The sequence below is a fragment of the Mustela erminea genome, chromosome 7, assembly GCF_009829155.1.
Source record: "Mustela erminea isolate mMusErm1 chromosome 7, mMusErm1.Pri, whole genome shotgun sequence".
Classification (NCBI taxonomy): Eukaryota; Metazoa; Chordata; class Mammalia; order Carnivora; family Mustelidae; genus Mustela; species Mustela erminea.
In genome coordinates this window covers 88,790,488-88,805,493 of record NC_045620.1, presented here as the reverse complement: position 1 = coordinate 88,805,493, position 15,006 = coordinate 88,790,488, and the positions used below count along the sequence as shown (strand labels likewise).

The 15,006-nt window shown below is 51.2% G+C and overlaps 1 protein-coding gene across 1 annotated transcript in view; it reads left to right on the top strand.

The window, feature by feature from the left end:
• TGFA (transforming growth factor alpha) overlaps nt 1–13,206 on the top strand; it is a 106,175-nt gene extending 92,969 nt beyond the window's left edge. Inside the window, exons 4-6 of the mRNA XM_032352386.1 lie at nt 4,061–4,210; nt 7,092–7,201; nt 9,102–13,206. Of these exons, the coding sequence (XP_032208277.1) occupies nt 4,061–4,210; nt 7,092–7,201; nt 9,102–9,109 (268 nt within the window). The 3' untranslated portion in view covers nt 9,110–13,206. The remainder of the gene's footprint in view (nt 1–4,060; nt 4,211–7,091; nt 7,202–9,101) is intronic.
• The last annotated feature ends 1,800 nt before the right edge of the window (nt 13,207–15,006 follow it).

Sequence of the window (15,006 nt, the reverse complement as noted above, 5' to 3'; positions counted from 1 at the left end):
CAGCATTCCAGGACCTTCGTGTTTGGTAAAACCCACTACAGACAGACAGATGAAGTTGGTCAAACGATGTAAGAACATGTTCAGTCTTAACCCATTTTCCATTCCCCCTTGTGATAAAACAACTCGGATTTTGTTCAGATTCCTTTCTGAAACAGGGGTGTGGCATCTCCCACTCCCTCTACCCCCCTACCCTCCCACCCCCACCCCCCCACACCCCCACCACCCCACCACCCCCCTATCAGTTGGGGAACCATTTTATAGCCACCGGCCTGAGGAAATGCCCAGAGGGAGGGAGGGAGCAAAGGAAGGAGAAGGAGAATGGAGGTTTCAAATTGTTGGTTCTTACGTCTGTGCACTTAAACCATGGTTCTACCTCAGTGGTTCTCAGGCCTGGATGCACATTAGAATCACCTGGGGGCCCAGACCAACTGGATGAGCATCTCTGGGGGTGGGCCCTGGCATTTTCCATATCTTCCTGGGCGATTCCACTATGCAGTCAGGTGGGAACCAGGGCCTAGCTGAGGTGAAAGAGAGAACAGCAGCTGAGTCAGGCCTGATTCATTTGCAACCAGGCGAGGTGACTCTTCCCCTCCTTATGTGACTTGTGCCTAATATAATCGGCATAATGAAGTCTAATATCAGTAGAAGCTTGGGAAGTTTTTGCTTATTTGTTTGTTTCAAGAAAAGTTATGTCACCAAATTTTTTCTTTTCCCCCACCTTATAAAAAAACAACTGGGAATCCTCCCCACTGTTACAGACGATCGGGGAGAAGAAGGGGCCTCTCTTCACCCCTAGGCCCAAAACTCTAAACTGTGGCTCTCGACTTTGGCTGCCCAGTGGAATCATCTGGGAGCTTTAGAAACACTCATAACAGGCCTTACTCCCACGGATAGTAACGTAGTTGGTCTAGGGTATGGTCTGGATGGACCTCAGGATTTTTTCAAGCTCCCCAGGCAATTCCAGTGGACAGCCAAAGTGGATGTCCCTAGGAAAACCTTCATGGTGGCTCTCAACTCTGGCTTCATCAGAATTCCTTTTGGTTTTTTCTTCAAAACACCCGTTTGCCAAGAGATTTTGGTCTTGGGCAAGGCCCAAGGACTGGATCATGGGTTATTCTGCCTCCTAGCTGCACCTGGGCTGCTTGGGGCAAAGATCCACTCTTCTCAGTGCTCTCCAAGGCCATGACCTGGAGTCTCGCCTGTTAGGCAGCAGCCGTGTGCCTCGCTGGGCAAGTTTTTGTTCATGAGCACGTTGGGCTCCCTAATTCAGGGAGACTGAGATGTGAGTTTTTACAGCTGTGACACTGGGCGACAGAGACATTCTTGTTGACATGAAGACTTTCCCACCGGACTAGGACCCCTGCCAATATTGAAGCCACACTGGTTGTAAAGTGCCCAGCACACAAACGGGGAATGTTCCTCTGAAAGGAAGCATATGGAAAGTCAGCAGAAGGTGGTGACCCAGCCCAGAGGGTTTTCTTTCTCAATGAGTTAAGATGGCACTCTTTGGAGGAAACCGTGGCGACTTGCCATGCCTACAGCAAGGATACCTCTTTACGGGGCAGTGAACAATCCGTCTTTCTTCTGGCACCGAGGTTTGTGGGCTTGTCATGAAATCACTACCCCAGAGTGTCTTCCACACCGATCTGCATTACCCTAGAAAGGTAGCCTTCCTGGTTGAGTTCGTTAGTTTTTAAACCCTGAGAAGCCCTCAGGCCCCCATTTCCTTATCTGTAAAGAAGGTTAACAGCCACCCTGAGCTCACATGTGCCTGTGATTGTTGGAATTAAAAGAGATCAATTCATATAGGAGTTTGGCAATAAATGGTATGTGCTGTAATTAGAGCTTGGATGCCACACTTTTGTTTAAATAGAATTTCTTGGAGTCCCCCGTGTTGATGGGTTAAGTCCGTAAGATTCACAGAACCAAGTGCCTGGGGAGATGTTAGAACCCTCCTCTCCCAGGGCCTGCAGGTCAGGGTAGGAACACTTCATAAATGGGAGTACTTACCTTCTATAGCCTAGACCTTTCACAAACAAGCACACAGACCCTCACCGCACTGCCCAGGGAGGAAGCAGCCCGGACACTGGGCTATGCAAGAACCCAGACTCTGGGCTGAGCAGACCTGAGTGTGAATTTCTCCTTTCCCTAGCAGGGTAGCACGGGTCAATGACTTGATTTTTTCTGGGTAAGGATTAAAAGGCAGAACGTATGTCAAATGCACAGTAACCCTTAACAGAAAAGCAAGGGCCTGAATTCAAACTAAAAAATACCTTTAAGTAAAGCATATAACAAGCGGGCTGTGGGATAAAGAGCCCCAGTGAAAGCCTCCCACTAAACAGTGCTGAAGACAAGCCTGTGTGCTCTGGAATCCCAGGTGAAACCTTAAGCAACAATTTTTGCAGCATCTCCTGTGTGTCCTAAATCTTAAACTATACTGTACCTGTTCCTTTCACATTAAAATGATTAATTTTTTTTTAAGATTTTATTTATTTATTTATTTATTTGACAGAGATCACAAGCAGAGAGGCAGGCAGAGAGAGAAGGAGGAGGAAGCAGGCTCCCTGCTAAGCAGAGAGCCCAATGCAGGGCTCGATCCCAGGACCCCGGGATCATGACCTGAGCTGAAGGCAGAAGCTTTAACCCACTGAACCACTCAGGCACCCCTAAAATGATTAAATTTTTGTTAACATTGAGTGAAACCTACGCTCCAGAAAAATACACTGTGTTTATCTCGTGGCTCCAAGTTATCCCTCTGGCATCGGGGGTCTGGTGGCCCAGGAACACAGGCTTAGGGCAACCACAAAGGTAATGCCCCTGACACAGGAGCAGGCAACAGGGACCCTTAATCCCCTTTCCTTTCTCCTTGTTCTTCAAAGGCCTTTTAATCTAAATGTGAAGGTGACAGACTGGCTATTTCATCAAAAGGTAGACTCCTTTAAAAAAAAAAAAAAAAGTTTATCTAATCATTGCCGTGACTTTTGGGAGAAAAAGCAAGAACTTTAAATCCAGTGTGTGATGTTTGGTGCAAGGCTGCTCTTGGGGAAGTCCCTGTGGGAAGAGAGCTTCCCCTCCGAGAAGACAGTGGTGATCAAACATTTTCTTTACAATCACAAAGTCATCGGGGCAATGGGACCTGTGCATAAGCGAAGTGTCTTCTGTTGAGTAAACTCATATGCTTGGAGGGGGGAGAATGCCTGCATCAGAAAATGACCGTCCCTTCCTTATGGCTGGAACCAGTCCTGGGGAACATCCTACAAGAACCACTTGTGGTGGCCCCGGATGGTGGGGGGAGGAGGGGGCTGTGAGCAGCATCAGCCTTCTGAGGGAAGAGGCTGTTAAGTGAAAGAGATTTTGGATATTAGTAATACCAGTAATATCACCTTGGTATAGGCAGTGACCTTCACAGGCCACAGGGCACGTTCAAGGGCATGACCTCTTTTGTGCCCTTACCGATCTCCAGTGGAACGAGGCCAAGTGTCACCGGAAATGAGAAGCCGACTGGTGGCTTCCCAGGTCCTGCATTTACTAGAAGGTGGCACTGGCCCCTACCTCAGGAGGAACACTGTGTGCTGCGCCCCTCCCCCCAGTAAATGCTCATAGAGCTAATTAAATTTGATGAAGATAATCAAAAAGCAGACCACAGCCTGTGTCTGGTTTGGTGTGTTTTCTTTCTCTTATCATCGAATTCTGAATACATACACTTAGTTTAAAAATAACCTGGGTTTTTATGAACTGCCAAAATGAACTTGGTGTCCTAAACACATGTGCTGCCTTCTTTGTCCCCAGCATCTGACCTAGTGCATTACAGTGAGGTGCTTCCTCACATCAGCAAGCTGATTAGTGGCTCCTTGTCCTCCTACCAAGAGGTGCCCACACGAGGGAAGGAGGAGCGAGTTTTCGGACACCTTGGCCTTGAGTTGCAGAGGCTGGAGGGGCTCCTTGGGACTCTCCCTACAGCTTTGGGACCCTCTGGCCCAGCCTTCCCTGGGAGCGGGAGGAAGGTTGGGGGAACCAGAGCACTGTCAGAAGAACATGCTGACGTTCCTTTCTTCCGCAGCTGCCATTCTGGGTATGTGGGTGCGCGGTGTGAGCATGCCGACCTCCTGGCCGTGGTGGCCGCCAGCCAGAAGAAGCAGGCCATCACCGCCTTGGTGGTGGTCTCCATCGTGGCCCTGGCTGTCCTCATCATCGCATGTGTGCTGATACAGTAAGTGTTTGTCACCCCTGAAGTCCGGACTTCCTCCCCGAGCCATCAGTCCCATGGCCAGACGACACGGCCACCTTGTTTACTGCTGGGGAGTCTGACTGGTGTCAGCAGAGCCAAGAGGAATTTCAGTCATGGCCACCTGCGGTCAAGGGCACCCATCCTGGGAGGGTCCCCCGTGGGGGCTCTGTACGCTGTTGGAAGCCAGGGGGGAAGCAGAGGTTCATCTGCTCTCTGCCTGCTGTTGGGTTTGGAGCCTCCAGAGTGATGATGGGCATGTGCGGGCATTCCAGAGCAAACTAGAAGTGACTCCCAGCTTCCTGTGGCAAGCGGCAGAGGAGTTTCCTCTCTGCCAAAGGCACTTTGCAAATCCCAGAGCCATGTTGGAGGTCTCAGTTGCTCTTTGGACAGGCTGATGGCAGCCCTTCCCCCTTCTCCACTCCTCTGCCCTTTCTCGTCTTCCAAAACTCATCTTGCATCTTCCAGAAAGCCTTCCTGAGCCCTAGCCCAAGGGAGACCCTTTTCTTGGGCTTATTTGCTTGCCCACATCTCCCAACTGGACTGCTCCACAGACAGAGACTTCCCTAGTGCTGTAGTCACAGTATCTGGGCAGACGTGGTCCCTGGAAATGTCTAGAGACCTCTAATTCACAGAGCAGGTCCTCTAAGAAAGTATCCAGAGTCGGTGATGCATAAGGCATTCCCAGAAGAGCTAAAGGCTCCCAGTCAGCTTGATGTAGATTCACTCAGGATGGAGACGGTGGGGGATGGGCCATTCTGGTGAGGGCTGGAGGAAGCCGCTGTGTGTTAATGAAGGAGGCCAGACAGGAGCCCTCTGAGGCTGTCCGCAGTCTGGACAAAAAATTAGGAGTCTCTGTCCTGTTTGGTTATTGGTTTGCCACTGTTGAGGCAACATACACACCTCCGGCTCTGGTGACAAACTGATGTCCCATAGAGCCCCACACTGTTGACGGGAGCCGGTCCAAGCCAGCATTAAAGGGTGAGGGATGAGGTTGAACTGAGCTGGCCTTTCCTTCCTCTTCAAGCGGAACATGCTCTACTACCGCCTGTCTTGGAAAAGGTGGTGGACGAGCAGCCCTAGCTCATGCTGTAACATAGCCCAGACTCTCCTGTGCACGAGGGCAGTTCTTGTGGTCGTCAGGCTGTATGTACTCACCTCTCAGGTCCACTATCCTCTATTTCTGTGGCCAGGAGGGTCCCAGAGCCTCAGGGTGCCCCTGTGAGCTTCTCCAGAGGGATTTAAAAGCTAATTTTGATGCCTGGATGGCCTCTCTCGTTCCCAGGGAGGAAGCCAGTCTCACCTCCCCTCTTTTTCTTTTTTTTTTTTTTTTAAGATTTTTATTTATTTATTTATTTATTTGACAGACAGACACCACAAGTAGACAGTGAGGCAGGCAGAGAGGAGGAGGAAGCAGGCACCCCACTGAATAGAGAGTCCGACGTGGGGCTCAATCCCAGGACCCTGAGATCATGACCTGAGCTGAAGGCAGAGGCTTTAACCCCTGAGCCACCCAGGCACCCCTCACTTCCCCTCTGTCTTTTCCCAGGCCATCCTTGCTAGAGACCAGTCCAGAATCCCTGAGCCAGACACTAAGCCCTTAGCCCAGCCAGGCCACTGGGTGCCTGCGCCTGGGGCCCTCCTGAGTTGGAGAGTTGGTTGGGACCAGCCTATCCTGTGCCAGAGGTACTTGGAGGCCTTAGTCACACTGCCCTGGAACGCTCCTTGCTAGGAAGTGGCTGGGATAAGCCCAGTGCTAGCCGACTGCAAAAGACAACCTCTAGTGATGGATGGATCTGGAATCGGGTCCTCTAGATCCCTCCAGATCTGGGACTCTGCAGCTCAGCAGGGCGCCATGCAGAGGCAGACTGCTCTGGCCACCCAGGACAGAAGTGTGTTGGGCAGGAAGGTCTCAGGCTCCTTCTTGGCTCTGCTGCTCAAATGTTCGGGGGCCCTGGCGGCCTTCCCAGGATAGTGCCCAGAGAGAGGGGCTGGGGATCATAAAATGCCACCAGGCCCCAAGGGGACAACACAGCAACAGGTTTGTTTTCTCTTTTGTTTCTGGGCCCATGTCCACGAGGAGACCCTGCCCATCCCCAGTGAAGATGCACGAATTAGGCACAGGTCAAGGTTAGAATGAGGAGAAACAAAGTCCTCTGTGATATCCCATGCAAAAGAGCTCTACGTGTCTCTGCATCATCAGTGTCTTCCTCAGTGCTTTCTTCTGCCCTTCTTTTGGGTTCCCTGGTTCTCTTCATGCGAACTCTGCACACTGTTTACTCCCGTGCACAGAGTGGGGCAGGAGCACTCAGAAACCTGGGGCTCCAGGGCTCCAGGTAACACGCATTCACCAAGATGTTGGGTTTGCCACAGCTAGAGAATGGTAGTCCACGGAAAGATTCAAAGCTGTGGCGATTTGCAACTCATTCTCTCATTCTTCCCACGGGTCTGTTCAGCCCATCCTTGTTCCTTGCTTTGCTGCTGGTAAGGACGTGAGGGATGCTTCCCCCACACACACCCTCACAGCCCAGCCAGCCCGCAGTGGCTGCCTTGTCCCAGCGCTGACCACCCTTCTGAGGGCTTCCCCACCTACTGCATTGCCCCGAGAGCCAGGAGCAGAGCTGTGCTCGCAGAGCCGGTCCTTGAAGGCCAAACAGGTGCCTTTCTTGCCAGCCAGCATCTGTCCCAAAAGCCACCGCCCTGCAGGGTGCTCAGCCCCTGGCTATGTGCAGCTGGCCCTCTGGAGGCCCCGGTGGGAAGGTCGCTGCAGAGCCCAGAGCCACCCAGCGGGCTCTTCCCACGACCGCTGCACCAGCTGGGCCCGCCTGCCCTAGGCTCCTGCCCAGCCCGTGTTCTCTGTCCACAGCTGCTGCCAGGTCCGAAAACACTGTGAGTGGTGCCAGGCTCTCATCTGCCGGCACGAGAAGCCCAGCGCCCTGCTGAAGGGAAGGACTGCTTGCTGCCACTCCGAAACAGGTAAGGGGCTGTCGCGACGAGGGGCCTCTCTCCCTTGGGAGACACGAGTGGATGGAGAGGGGACCACCACCTTCTCCAGGGCAGGGCAGACGTTCTTAGAGGGTGATGCAGGAAGAGGGAGAAAAGGAAGAGGGTGTTGATCCACCCCAAGTCAGGTTGAGTTTATCCTAAGGTACGTTTCACTCAGAAAAAAGCTCTTTTATCTTCATTAGTCTGTGTGGCCTCTGACAAGTTGGTTGGCCTCTCTGAGCCTTCGTTTTCTTATTTAAAAGTTGTGCAAATTGGATGAGTGCTGATGTAGAGGACTGAGCAGAGTGTATCACAAACTGTGGACACAACTGATGTTCGCTCTCTTTCCCTTGAGCAAGTCCCTTCCCCTTTCCCATCGGTGAAATGAGGGATTTGGCCTACAGCTCTCAGACCACTGTTTAGCTCTGGGCTCTTGTGATCTTTAAGCTTACCATTGCTTCGTGAGTATTTTCACTGATATCCACGAAGAATACTGGGCATCCGGAAGTGGGACCAAACCTGCTTCTCAGGAGTCCTCACCTGGGTATGACCAGCTCGGGGCTCTTGGAGGCAAATGGCTCCTTTATCCAGACAAGCCCTGGAGAGTCACCCATCAACAAGATTTTCTGAAATGCTCTTGTGACCAGTCAAGCCCATCAAAAACCTGAAGTTCCTTTTCGGGAAGTAGTGGAACAGGAGACCGTCACCACAGGCTAACACCAAGGGTGACCTTCTCTAGTCAGCAGCTGCCATTCCAGAAGCTCACGGTTGCAGAGAGTAGGAAGAAGGGCGGCTGGGAAGCTGGAGCACTGACATGTCCATTAAACCTCTTGGCGATCTGCCCTGGCAGGCACCGAAGGCCCAGGAGCACTTTATTTGTTCTTCAGGAGCCGTAGTAATTGTGCATGAGCAGTTCTTGTCAGCTAGGAGGCCCACAGCTCTTAAGGATGCTAATCTATTCATCCTTCTAACGGCCTTAAGAGGAGGAGGATTTGTGAGTGGTGCGGGTAAACTGAGTCTGCCAAAGGTCTGCTTGGGTCCAACCATCAGTCCACGAGGGAACTAGGATGAGAACCAGGGCCTCTGAAGGCCCCCGCACCCCTCTCTCCTGCTGCCTCCAAGGACCATCCACTGAGCTAAGGAAGTTTTTAGATTGTTGTTTGGCACCAATAGAAAAACAGTTTAAATCTTTTCAGAAAATTTATAGTAGATTTTGTGCCATTTGTGCTCACCTCAGGAGAGCTATTTAAGGTAGAAGAAGTTTCTTATTAATGTTCCTTCTCTGCCCGCATTTGGGAGGACATTAGCTTTGCGCCGCAGAGGGGTCTGGCCTTCCAGAGATGGCCACTGAGACTGAAGGCCGCTCCTGGAGATGACGTGTACCTCTCCAGCTCCCAAGGAGCCACGGGAGGGAAAAGGGCAGGAGGATGTCCAGGCTGAGCCGGACTCTAGAGCTGCCTCCCGTGCGCCATAGAGAATGCCTCAGAGCCCCACCCACTGAGGAACAAATGGGTCCAATCTTAGATGGCCTGAGGGGAAGCCCTTCTGCCACCAGAGTCCTGGACCAGCTCACGAGCTGCCAGCCAGGCCACCCCTTCCAGGGGAGCTGTCCCCAAGCCGGGCGGACTCTCCTCACAGCACACTGTATCCCCATTCTCTGCTACCGTGACTCACTTCACATTCAGTCAGCCTTGCCTTTGGCCCCAGAAGCACAGTTTCAGAAGCTGCTACCCCTGAGGTTGAACCAGAGGAATCTGGGCTTGGGCCTGTCTGCCCAAGAGAACCTGGTGACCTTGGCTGATGCATCTCCAAGTTTCTGTCCCGAGCTTGTTTTCCTAGCACAGCTGGGGGGCTGGCCCGCAGCACTTAACTTGTTTCTCCTTCCTTCCAGTGGTCTGAAGAGCCCAGAGGGAGTTTGGCCAGATAGACTGTGGCAGCCTGAGGGAGAAAGGACTTCTTCAGGACCAGCTGGCTTCCTACTCTGCCAGCAATCACCTGTGCAGCCTTTTTGTCTTTTGTGGGCCTTCCTTCACAACTCTGTCAAGAACTCTGTCTGCTTGGGGTTATTTGGTGTGACCTAGAGAAGAAATCAGTGGATCATGGTTTCAAGACTGGTCAAAAAAGCATTGCAAAGGGGTGGACTTCTGTTGACGTAGCTAAGGTGTGTGCGTCTGCCGGCCTCGGAGCCCAGAGACATGTTGTCATCTTCTGCCAGTCGCCGAGGCCAGGCTGTGTTTCTTTTCCATGGGCCATCTCCCCACAACAGTATCCATCCTCCCCAACCCCAGAGATTGCTGTCGTTGAGTTTTTTCTCATCCGTTTATTGGAGAAGAAGGTGGAAAAGGATAACTATTGGTTACGGGAAGATGCCAAATGTCAGAGGAGCCATGTATGTCCTCTGCCCACGAGCCCCTCGGCCAAGCCCGACATCTTCCACAGACACATGATGCCGAGGACCTTCCCAAGTCGTCAGCAGCCTCGGAGATCATTCCTTATTTATGAGATGGATGATGGTTTCATTTTTAATCTCTTAAGTCGATGTAAAAAGCATAAAACCTTTTCAGACTTCTACACGAATGATGTATGTAATGCTGGCTGAAAAGTTAGCTGACTGATTACAACCGTCTGGCCCCTTTGGGACAGCTAAGGCTTGGGAAGAGCCCCCCGGGGGTGCAGAATTGGAAACAGAGGAGGAGTTGCTGATGAGAGCGAAGACTGGGGCTCACAGGTCTTGCATTTAAGACACAAAGCAAGGAAAGGCCCCCAGATACATTCCAGTAGAAAAGCTAGCCAGTCCAGCAGCAAAGATTTGTAGCTTTGTGGGGAGAGAGGAGAGAGTGCCTGTGTGTGCATCTCCTCGGGACGAACACAGGACTGCCCAGCTCCACGATTAGATGGATTAACTTCCTAGTGTTCCCTCCATGTATTTAGAAATAGAGCACAAGCAGAGAGCCACAGGCCTTCCGGGCCACATCCATGAAAAGGGGACTGGTCATTTACTTTCCATGTTGTTCGGTTGACTTGTGGATTTATTTTTAAAAGGAGAAATTTAACCTTCCTATTTATTTTCTAGCATTAGGAGAAATGTCCCCGTGATTTTTTTTTTTCTCTTTTCCATTCAGGATGCTGGTTTTATTAACAAAAACTCTAACAAGTCACCTCTACCAGGATGGGTCTTGCTTTCCTCTTAGAGAAGGAGAAATGTTTTCATGGGCCTCTGGGTGTGTTCTGACCTCCTGGGCTTGCCTGTGGGAAACACTGGTTCCCTCCAGCTAAACAGCAGAGAGCTCATCCCCAGACATTTTCATTAAAAACTGTACACAGAATAACAGTGAAATAGTACGTGAAGTCCTTATGTAAGGGAACTCTTTATTCACTAATATTTGAAAAATGAAAGATCTCTACCTATTAGTGTGTCTGGCCCCACCCATCACGAAAGAGGCCTTTAAAATATAGCAAGTTGGCTTAAAATTTCTAGCAGGTAATTTTGTCCTCCCTTAATTCTTCTTCCCCAATCTGTCCATTTCGATGAATTTACTTGTTACAACTGAGACCATTATGTGCCGCGTGTCTTAGCTCTGGCACTCGGATGGGATGACGGAATGAAGCAGTGAGGGCAGAAACGGGTTCTGCTCGCCTGCTGGTCCGCTAATGAGGCCTTTGACACAGCTTCCAGGCTGAAGCTTCCTTTCTTCCGCCCGTCCTCCAGCCGCGGGTAGGCACACGGAGGCCCACTTGTCGCATCTTGCTCAGAGACCCGTCCCACTGACACGGGTTTGCAGACACCCCAATTTTCACTCCTTTCTCTCACCAGACCCTCCAGAAAGTCTGAGAGCCTGGCGAGAGAGACCAGTGGTGTAGTGTGTCTTTAGCTTCAGTCACGTTCTGACTCTAGCACAATCTTTCCTCGGTCTTTTAGAGACTCTGAGGTCTGATTGCCTTTAGAGAAGAGGAACCCACGTGAGATGTTGTGTGGGGCTTTCGTCACCAGAGGGAGGGCAGGACCCGTGTTTGGTCTCCAAGAGCCTGAGAGGCTTTGCGGAGGTGTAAGAGAGGGATGAGAGCCTTCCGGGTTCCCTGCAGGGACGTCACCTCAGTGTCCGGGAAGGATCTGGTCCTCGGCGCCCCTCTACTCGCGCCCGTGCAGTCACTCCATGAACCGTGCGGGGAACGAGCAGCGTGCCTTCCTGTGCGTGGCTCCTGAGGCAGTTCTCGGCAAACCAGCAGGTCTGAAAAGAGTTAGCCACAGAGACTGGGTGAAGGCAGGCCTGGATGGACCTTTGTCCGTGCCCAGGAGAGGAGAACCTTGCTTCTTTGTAGTTTCTCTTTAAAAATCAGATGACCAGCAAACATTGGATTCCTGGGCCATTTCTTGGTATTGGTACATTTTGAGCTATCTGTAAAAATGTCCCCTTTTGAGGTTAAAAATGCATCTTCAAATCCATCTTTATGGGTTCCCTCTGTTTCCTTGGCCTTGAGAAAGCTGAGGATATGACTAGGGATTCCTTCCTGAGGCCCTTTCTGGTCCACAGCCGCATGCCTGGGAGTGGGAAGCAAAGCAGCTTCCGGTGTCCATCTCAGGAGAAGTGAAACGCCCCCATTAAAAAAAGAAGAGGGGGTGCTTGCAAATATTTTATGGAGCCTAGATTCGCCCACTGCTCTGCAGGCTGTGATGGGTCTAAGCATACCGGCCAGAAACCTTTTCTTCTAGATGGAAAGATAGACAACAGTCCACACTGATCTGGAAGATGGTTCCGACACACCTGAAATCAAGCAAGATCCGAGCTCGGCCGTTGTCTTCCCACAGAGGAGGCCGCACAGCATCCCAGAGTCTATTTTCCTAAGAAGCGAGGAGGTGGGATCGGCACCTCAGCTGCCCATGCATCGGGGATGTAGGAGGAGGTATGGTTCTAGAGCTTCCTGGGTATCTGTGCTCTGCAGGTGGAGAAGAAGGTGCCTCTTCAGCCCCATCTTCCAGGGCTGGGCTGTCTCACCGCGCGTGGAGTCTCTTCTCCAGGCAATATTGGCAGAAATGGATCAACAAGGTTCCAGCACTACTCAGGAGACCCTGCCTGCCCTCTAGGGTCTGGGCTTTGGTTTCTCCCAACCTGCTCGGCCAAGGAAGGGGGAGGATTCAAAAGCCCAGCACCCAAGGGGACATCACAGAAGGAAGACGAACCCATACATTTGTTCTCAGTGTGGGAACATGAGACCTGTCCTCTCCAGCCACTGATTTTACCAGGCTCTTGGAAAGATCTAGGGGTGAACAACACACAGTACTGAAAAGCAGCCCCTCTTCCTAGGGTAGTAACTTACTGAAGTATTCAACTTTCCATTATCTTTATGATAACAAACCTGAGGCTTTTTTTTTTTTTTTAGAACTTGTTACTCTGACTTCTGTATATGTTGCACTGAAAAGGTTAATATTTAATGTTTTAATTTATTTTATGTGATAAGTTAATTTTGATTTCTGTAATGTGTTAATGTGATTAGCAGTTCTTTTCCTTAATATCGGAATTATACTTATTTAAAGAGTAGTGAGCAATATAAAATGTGGTTCTGTTTGTTTCAGTCATGTGCATTATTGTCCAGTTGTACCGTACCTTGTTTGGAAGGATGAAGGAATGAACTTTTTTTTTTCCCCCTAAATCAAGACTGGAGCTTTTCTTTCATGAGAGTGGCATGTTACTGAAAAGCAAATTAAGAATCTTCTCCATGCATGCAAGTGATGAGGAAAAATTAGATGCTCTTTTGCAAAATGTGGTAATCCTCATTGATCCCTGTCTGCTTGAAGAAACCAAACCCTCCACAAAGTTCCCAATATATTAGCCTTTCATCTGCTAGGTGTCTGACAATACGCCAAATGATGCAGACGAAAATATAAAACACACAGTCCCCGCCCCCGAAAGGAACTGAGATTTGGCTGAGAGACTGACCTGCAAAAACTAATTCTGGACCAGTTGCAGACAACACGCAAAGGAAGCCTGAATTATAAGGTAGAGAGCACGTGTGCATAGCTGTGGTTCTCCAGGTGTGCTCCCCAGACCAGCCGCCCCATCTCAGGAATGCAAATTTTCAGGCCCCTCCCCCAGACTATTAAAATCCAGAGGTGTCCCACGCCCCCTCCACCTTCTAGGTGCTTCCAATACATGCTCAAGTCAGAGAACCACTGTACTCTAGGACTCAGCAAAAGACACCTTAGTGAGGGCGGGGGACGCAGCTTTTAGGAAAAGCTTTATAGAGGTTTTGCAGAGGAAGTGAAACACTGCAGTTTGCCCCTTAGGTGTTCAGAGTTAATGGATATCAGAATGTACAGTCATAACTTAAGGCCTGCATTTATTTGGAATTTCTCTGCTTAGCCTAGTGGAAGAGAAAAAGCAGACCTGTCCACCCCACCCCATCCCACCCCACCCTCAGTCACTCACCCTGCTCCCTTCTGCCCAGTTTCTCACTGTAGGGAACTTTCTACAGCTGTCAGCCCAGTTCTTACAAGCCTCGGTGCCCTTGAATCCCCATGGCTAAGGCCCCTGCCCTTCTAACCCATGTGCGGACCTCACGTGTGCGACCTAGGAGGAGCTCATGCAGATGCAGCAGAGAGCAAAATAGTGGCAGGACAGCATGAGCTCTTGGTCCCAGGGGATGCTCAGCTTCCAGAGCAAGGGCAAGCCCATAGAACGTGTTGTCCAAGCTGCAGAGGGCTTGGCATCTACCTGGCCTGCAGGAAAATGAAAACCTAGGCAATTCCTTGTCCCAAGTGCGCTGGCCTGGCAGCTGTCCCCCAACAGAGCCTTTACCCACCTCCTGGGAGAAGGAGGGAGAGACCTGCTCCCCGTACTTGGTGTTCCCTCCTGCCCCTTGACCCTATTCCTTCTCCAGGGACCTCTCCAGGCCTCGTTTCTAACCCACGAGATTTTTTTCTTGTCCTGCTCCTTCTCCTCCCTGAGTTCCAAGCCCTCTGCCAGGCCCCCCTCTGCCAGAGCCAGTATCAGGTGGCCACTTCTGGATCTAGCCAGGGGCCTGGGGTGTTGCGGGCAGGACACTCCCCAGGGAAAAATGCCGATGAACTTTGAGTCAAGCCAGACCAATCTCCCTCGTTTATTCAGGGAACTTGTGGTTGCCAGCTTGATTGCATGATCTGGACAGACGGGGCTCGACTTGTTGGAGGCTGTTGGCCCGAATTTCACACCCCAGTTCTACCTGGTCCCCGCATTGCCCTGCCTCCTGCCTCTCCCCATTTTTGGGGTGTGTGTGACCTCACCTTGCCTCCTGCCAACTCTGAGCTCTTTACCCAGCAGCCCCCTGGAATTCCAGCACAGCATTCCCTCCTCCATCTTCTAAAATTCCCTTTTCCACATTTTCTCTCTGCACTTGCTACTTGGGCAGACCCTGAGGTTTCCGTCCCAGCCTTCCACCTTCAAAAATAGACAGCGATGTGTCTGTGGACATGCAACCTGGGGCTAGCAACGCCTTTTCCACCAAGCCAGTGTCTCCCACCCTAGATTAGTCAAACTGTAGAATCCGCCGTCGGGGTGGCGCTTGGCATCTGTTCAAAATCTCTCCTGGAGATTCTGATCCAATCCCTACTGCCTTCTAAACATATGACGCCCCAGGGAGCGGACAGCACAGGCGAGGTCTGATGTCTGGAGCTGCCAGTGCCTGGTCCCTACCCGGGGCATCCCCCACCCCCCGCCCCCAGCCATGCTTCCATACCCAATATATCCGGAAGGTGGGAGCCCCTGGGAAGCATGGCCCCTTGGACCTCCTTTCAGCCGGGATCATCTAGGGCAGAGAAGTGA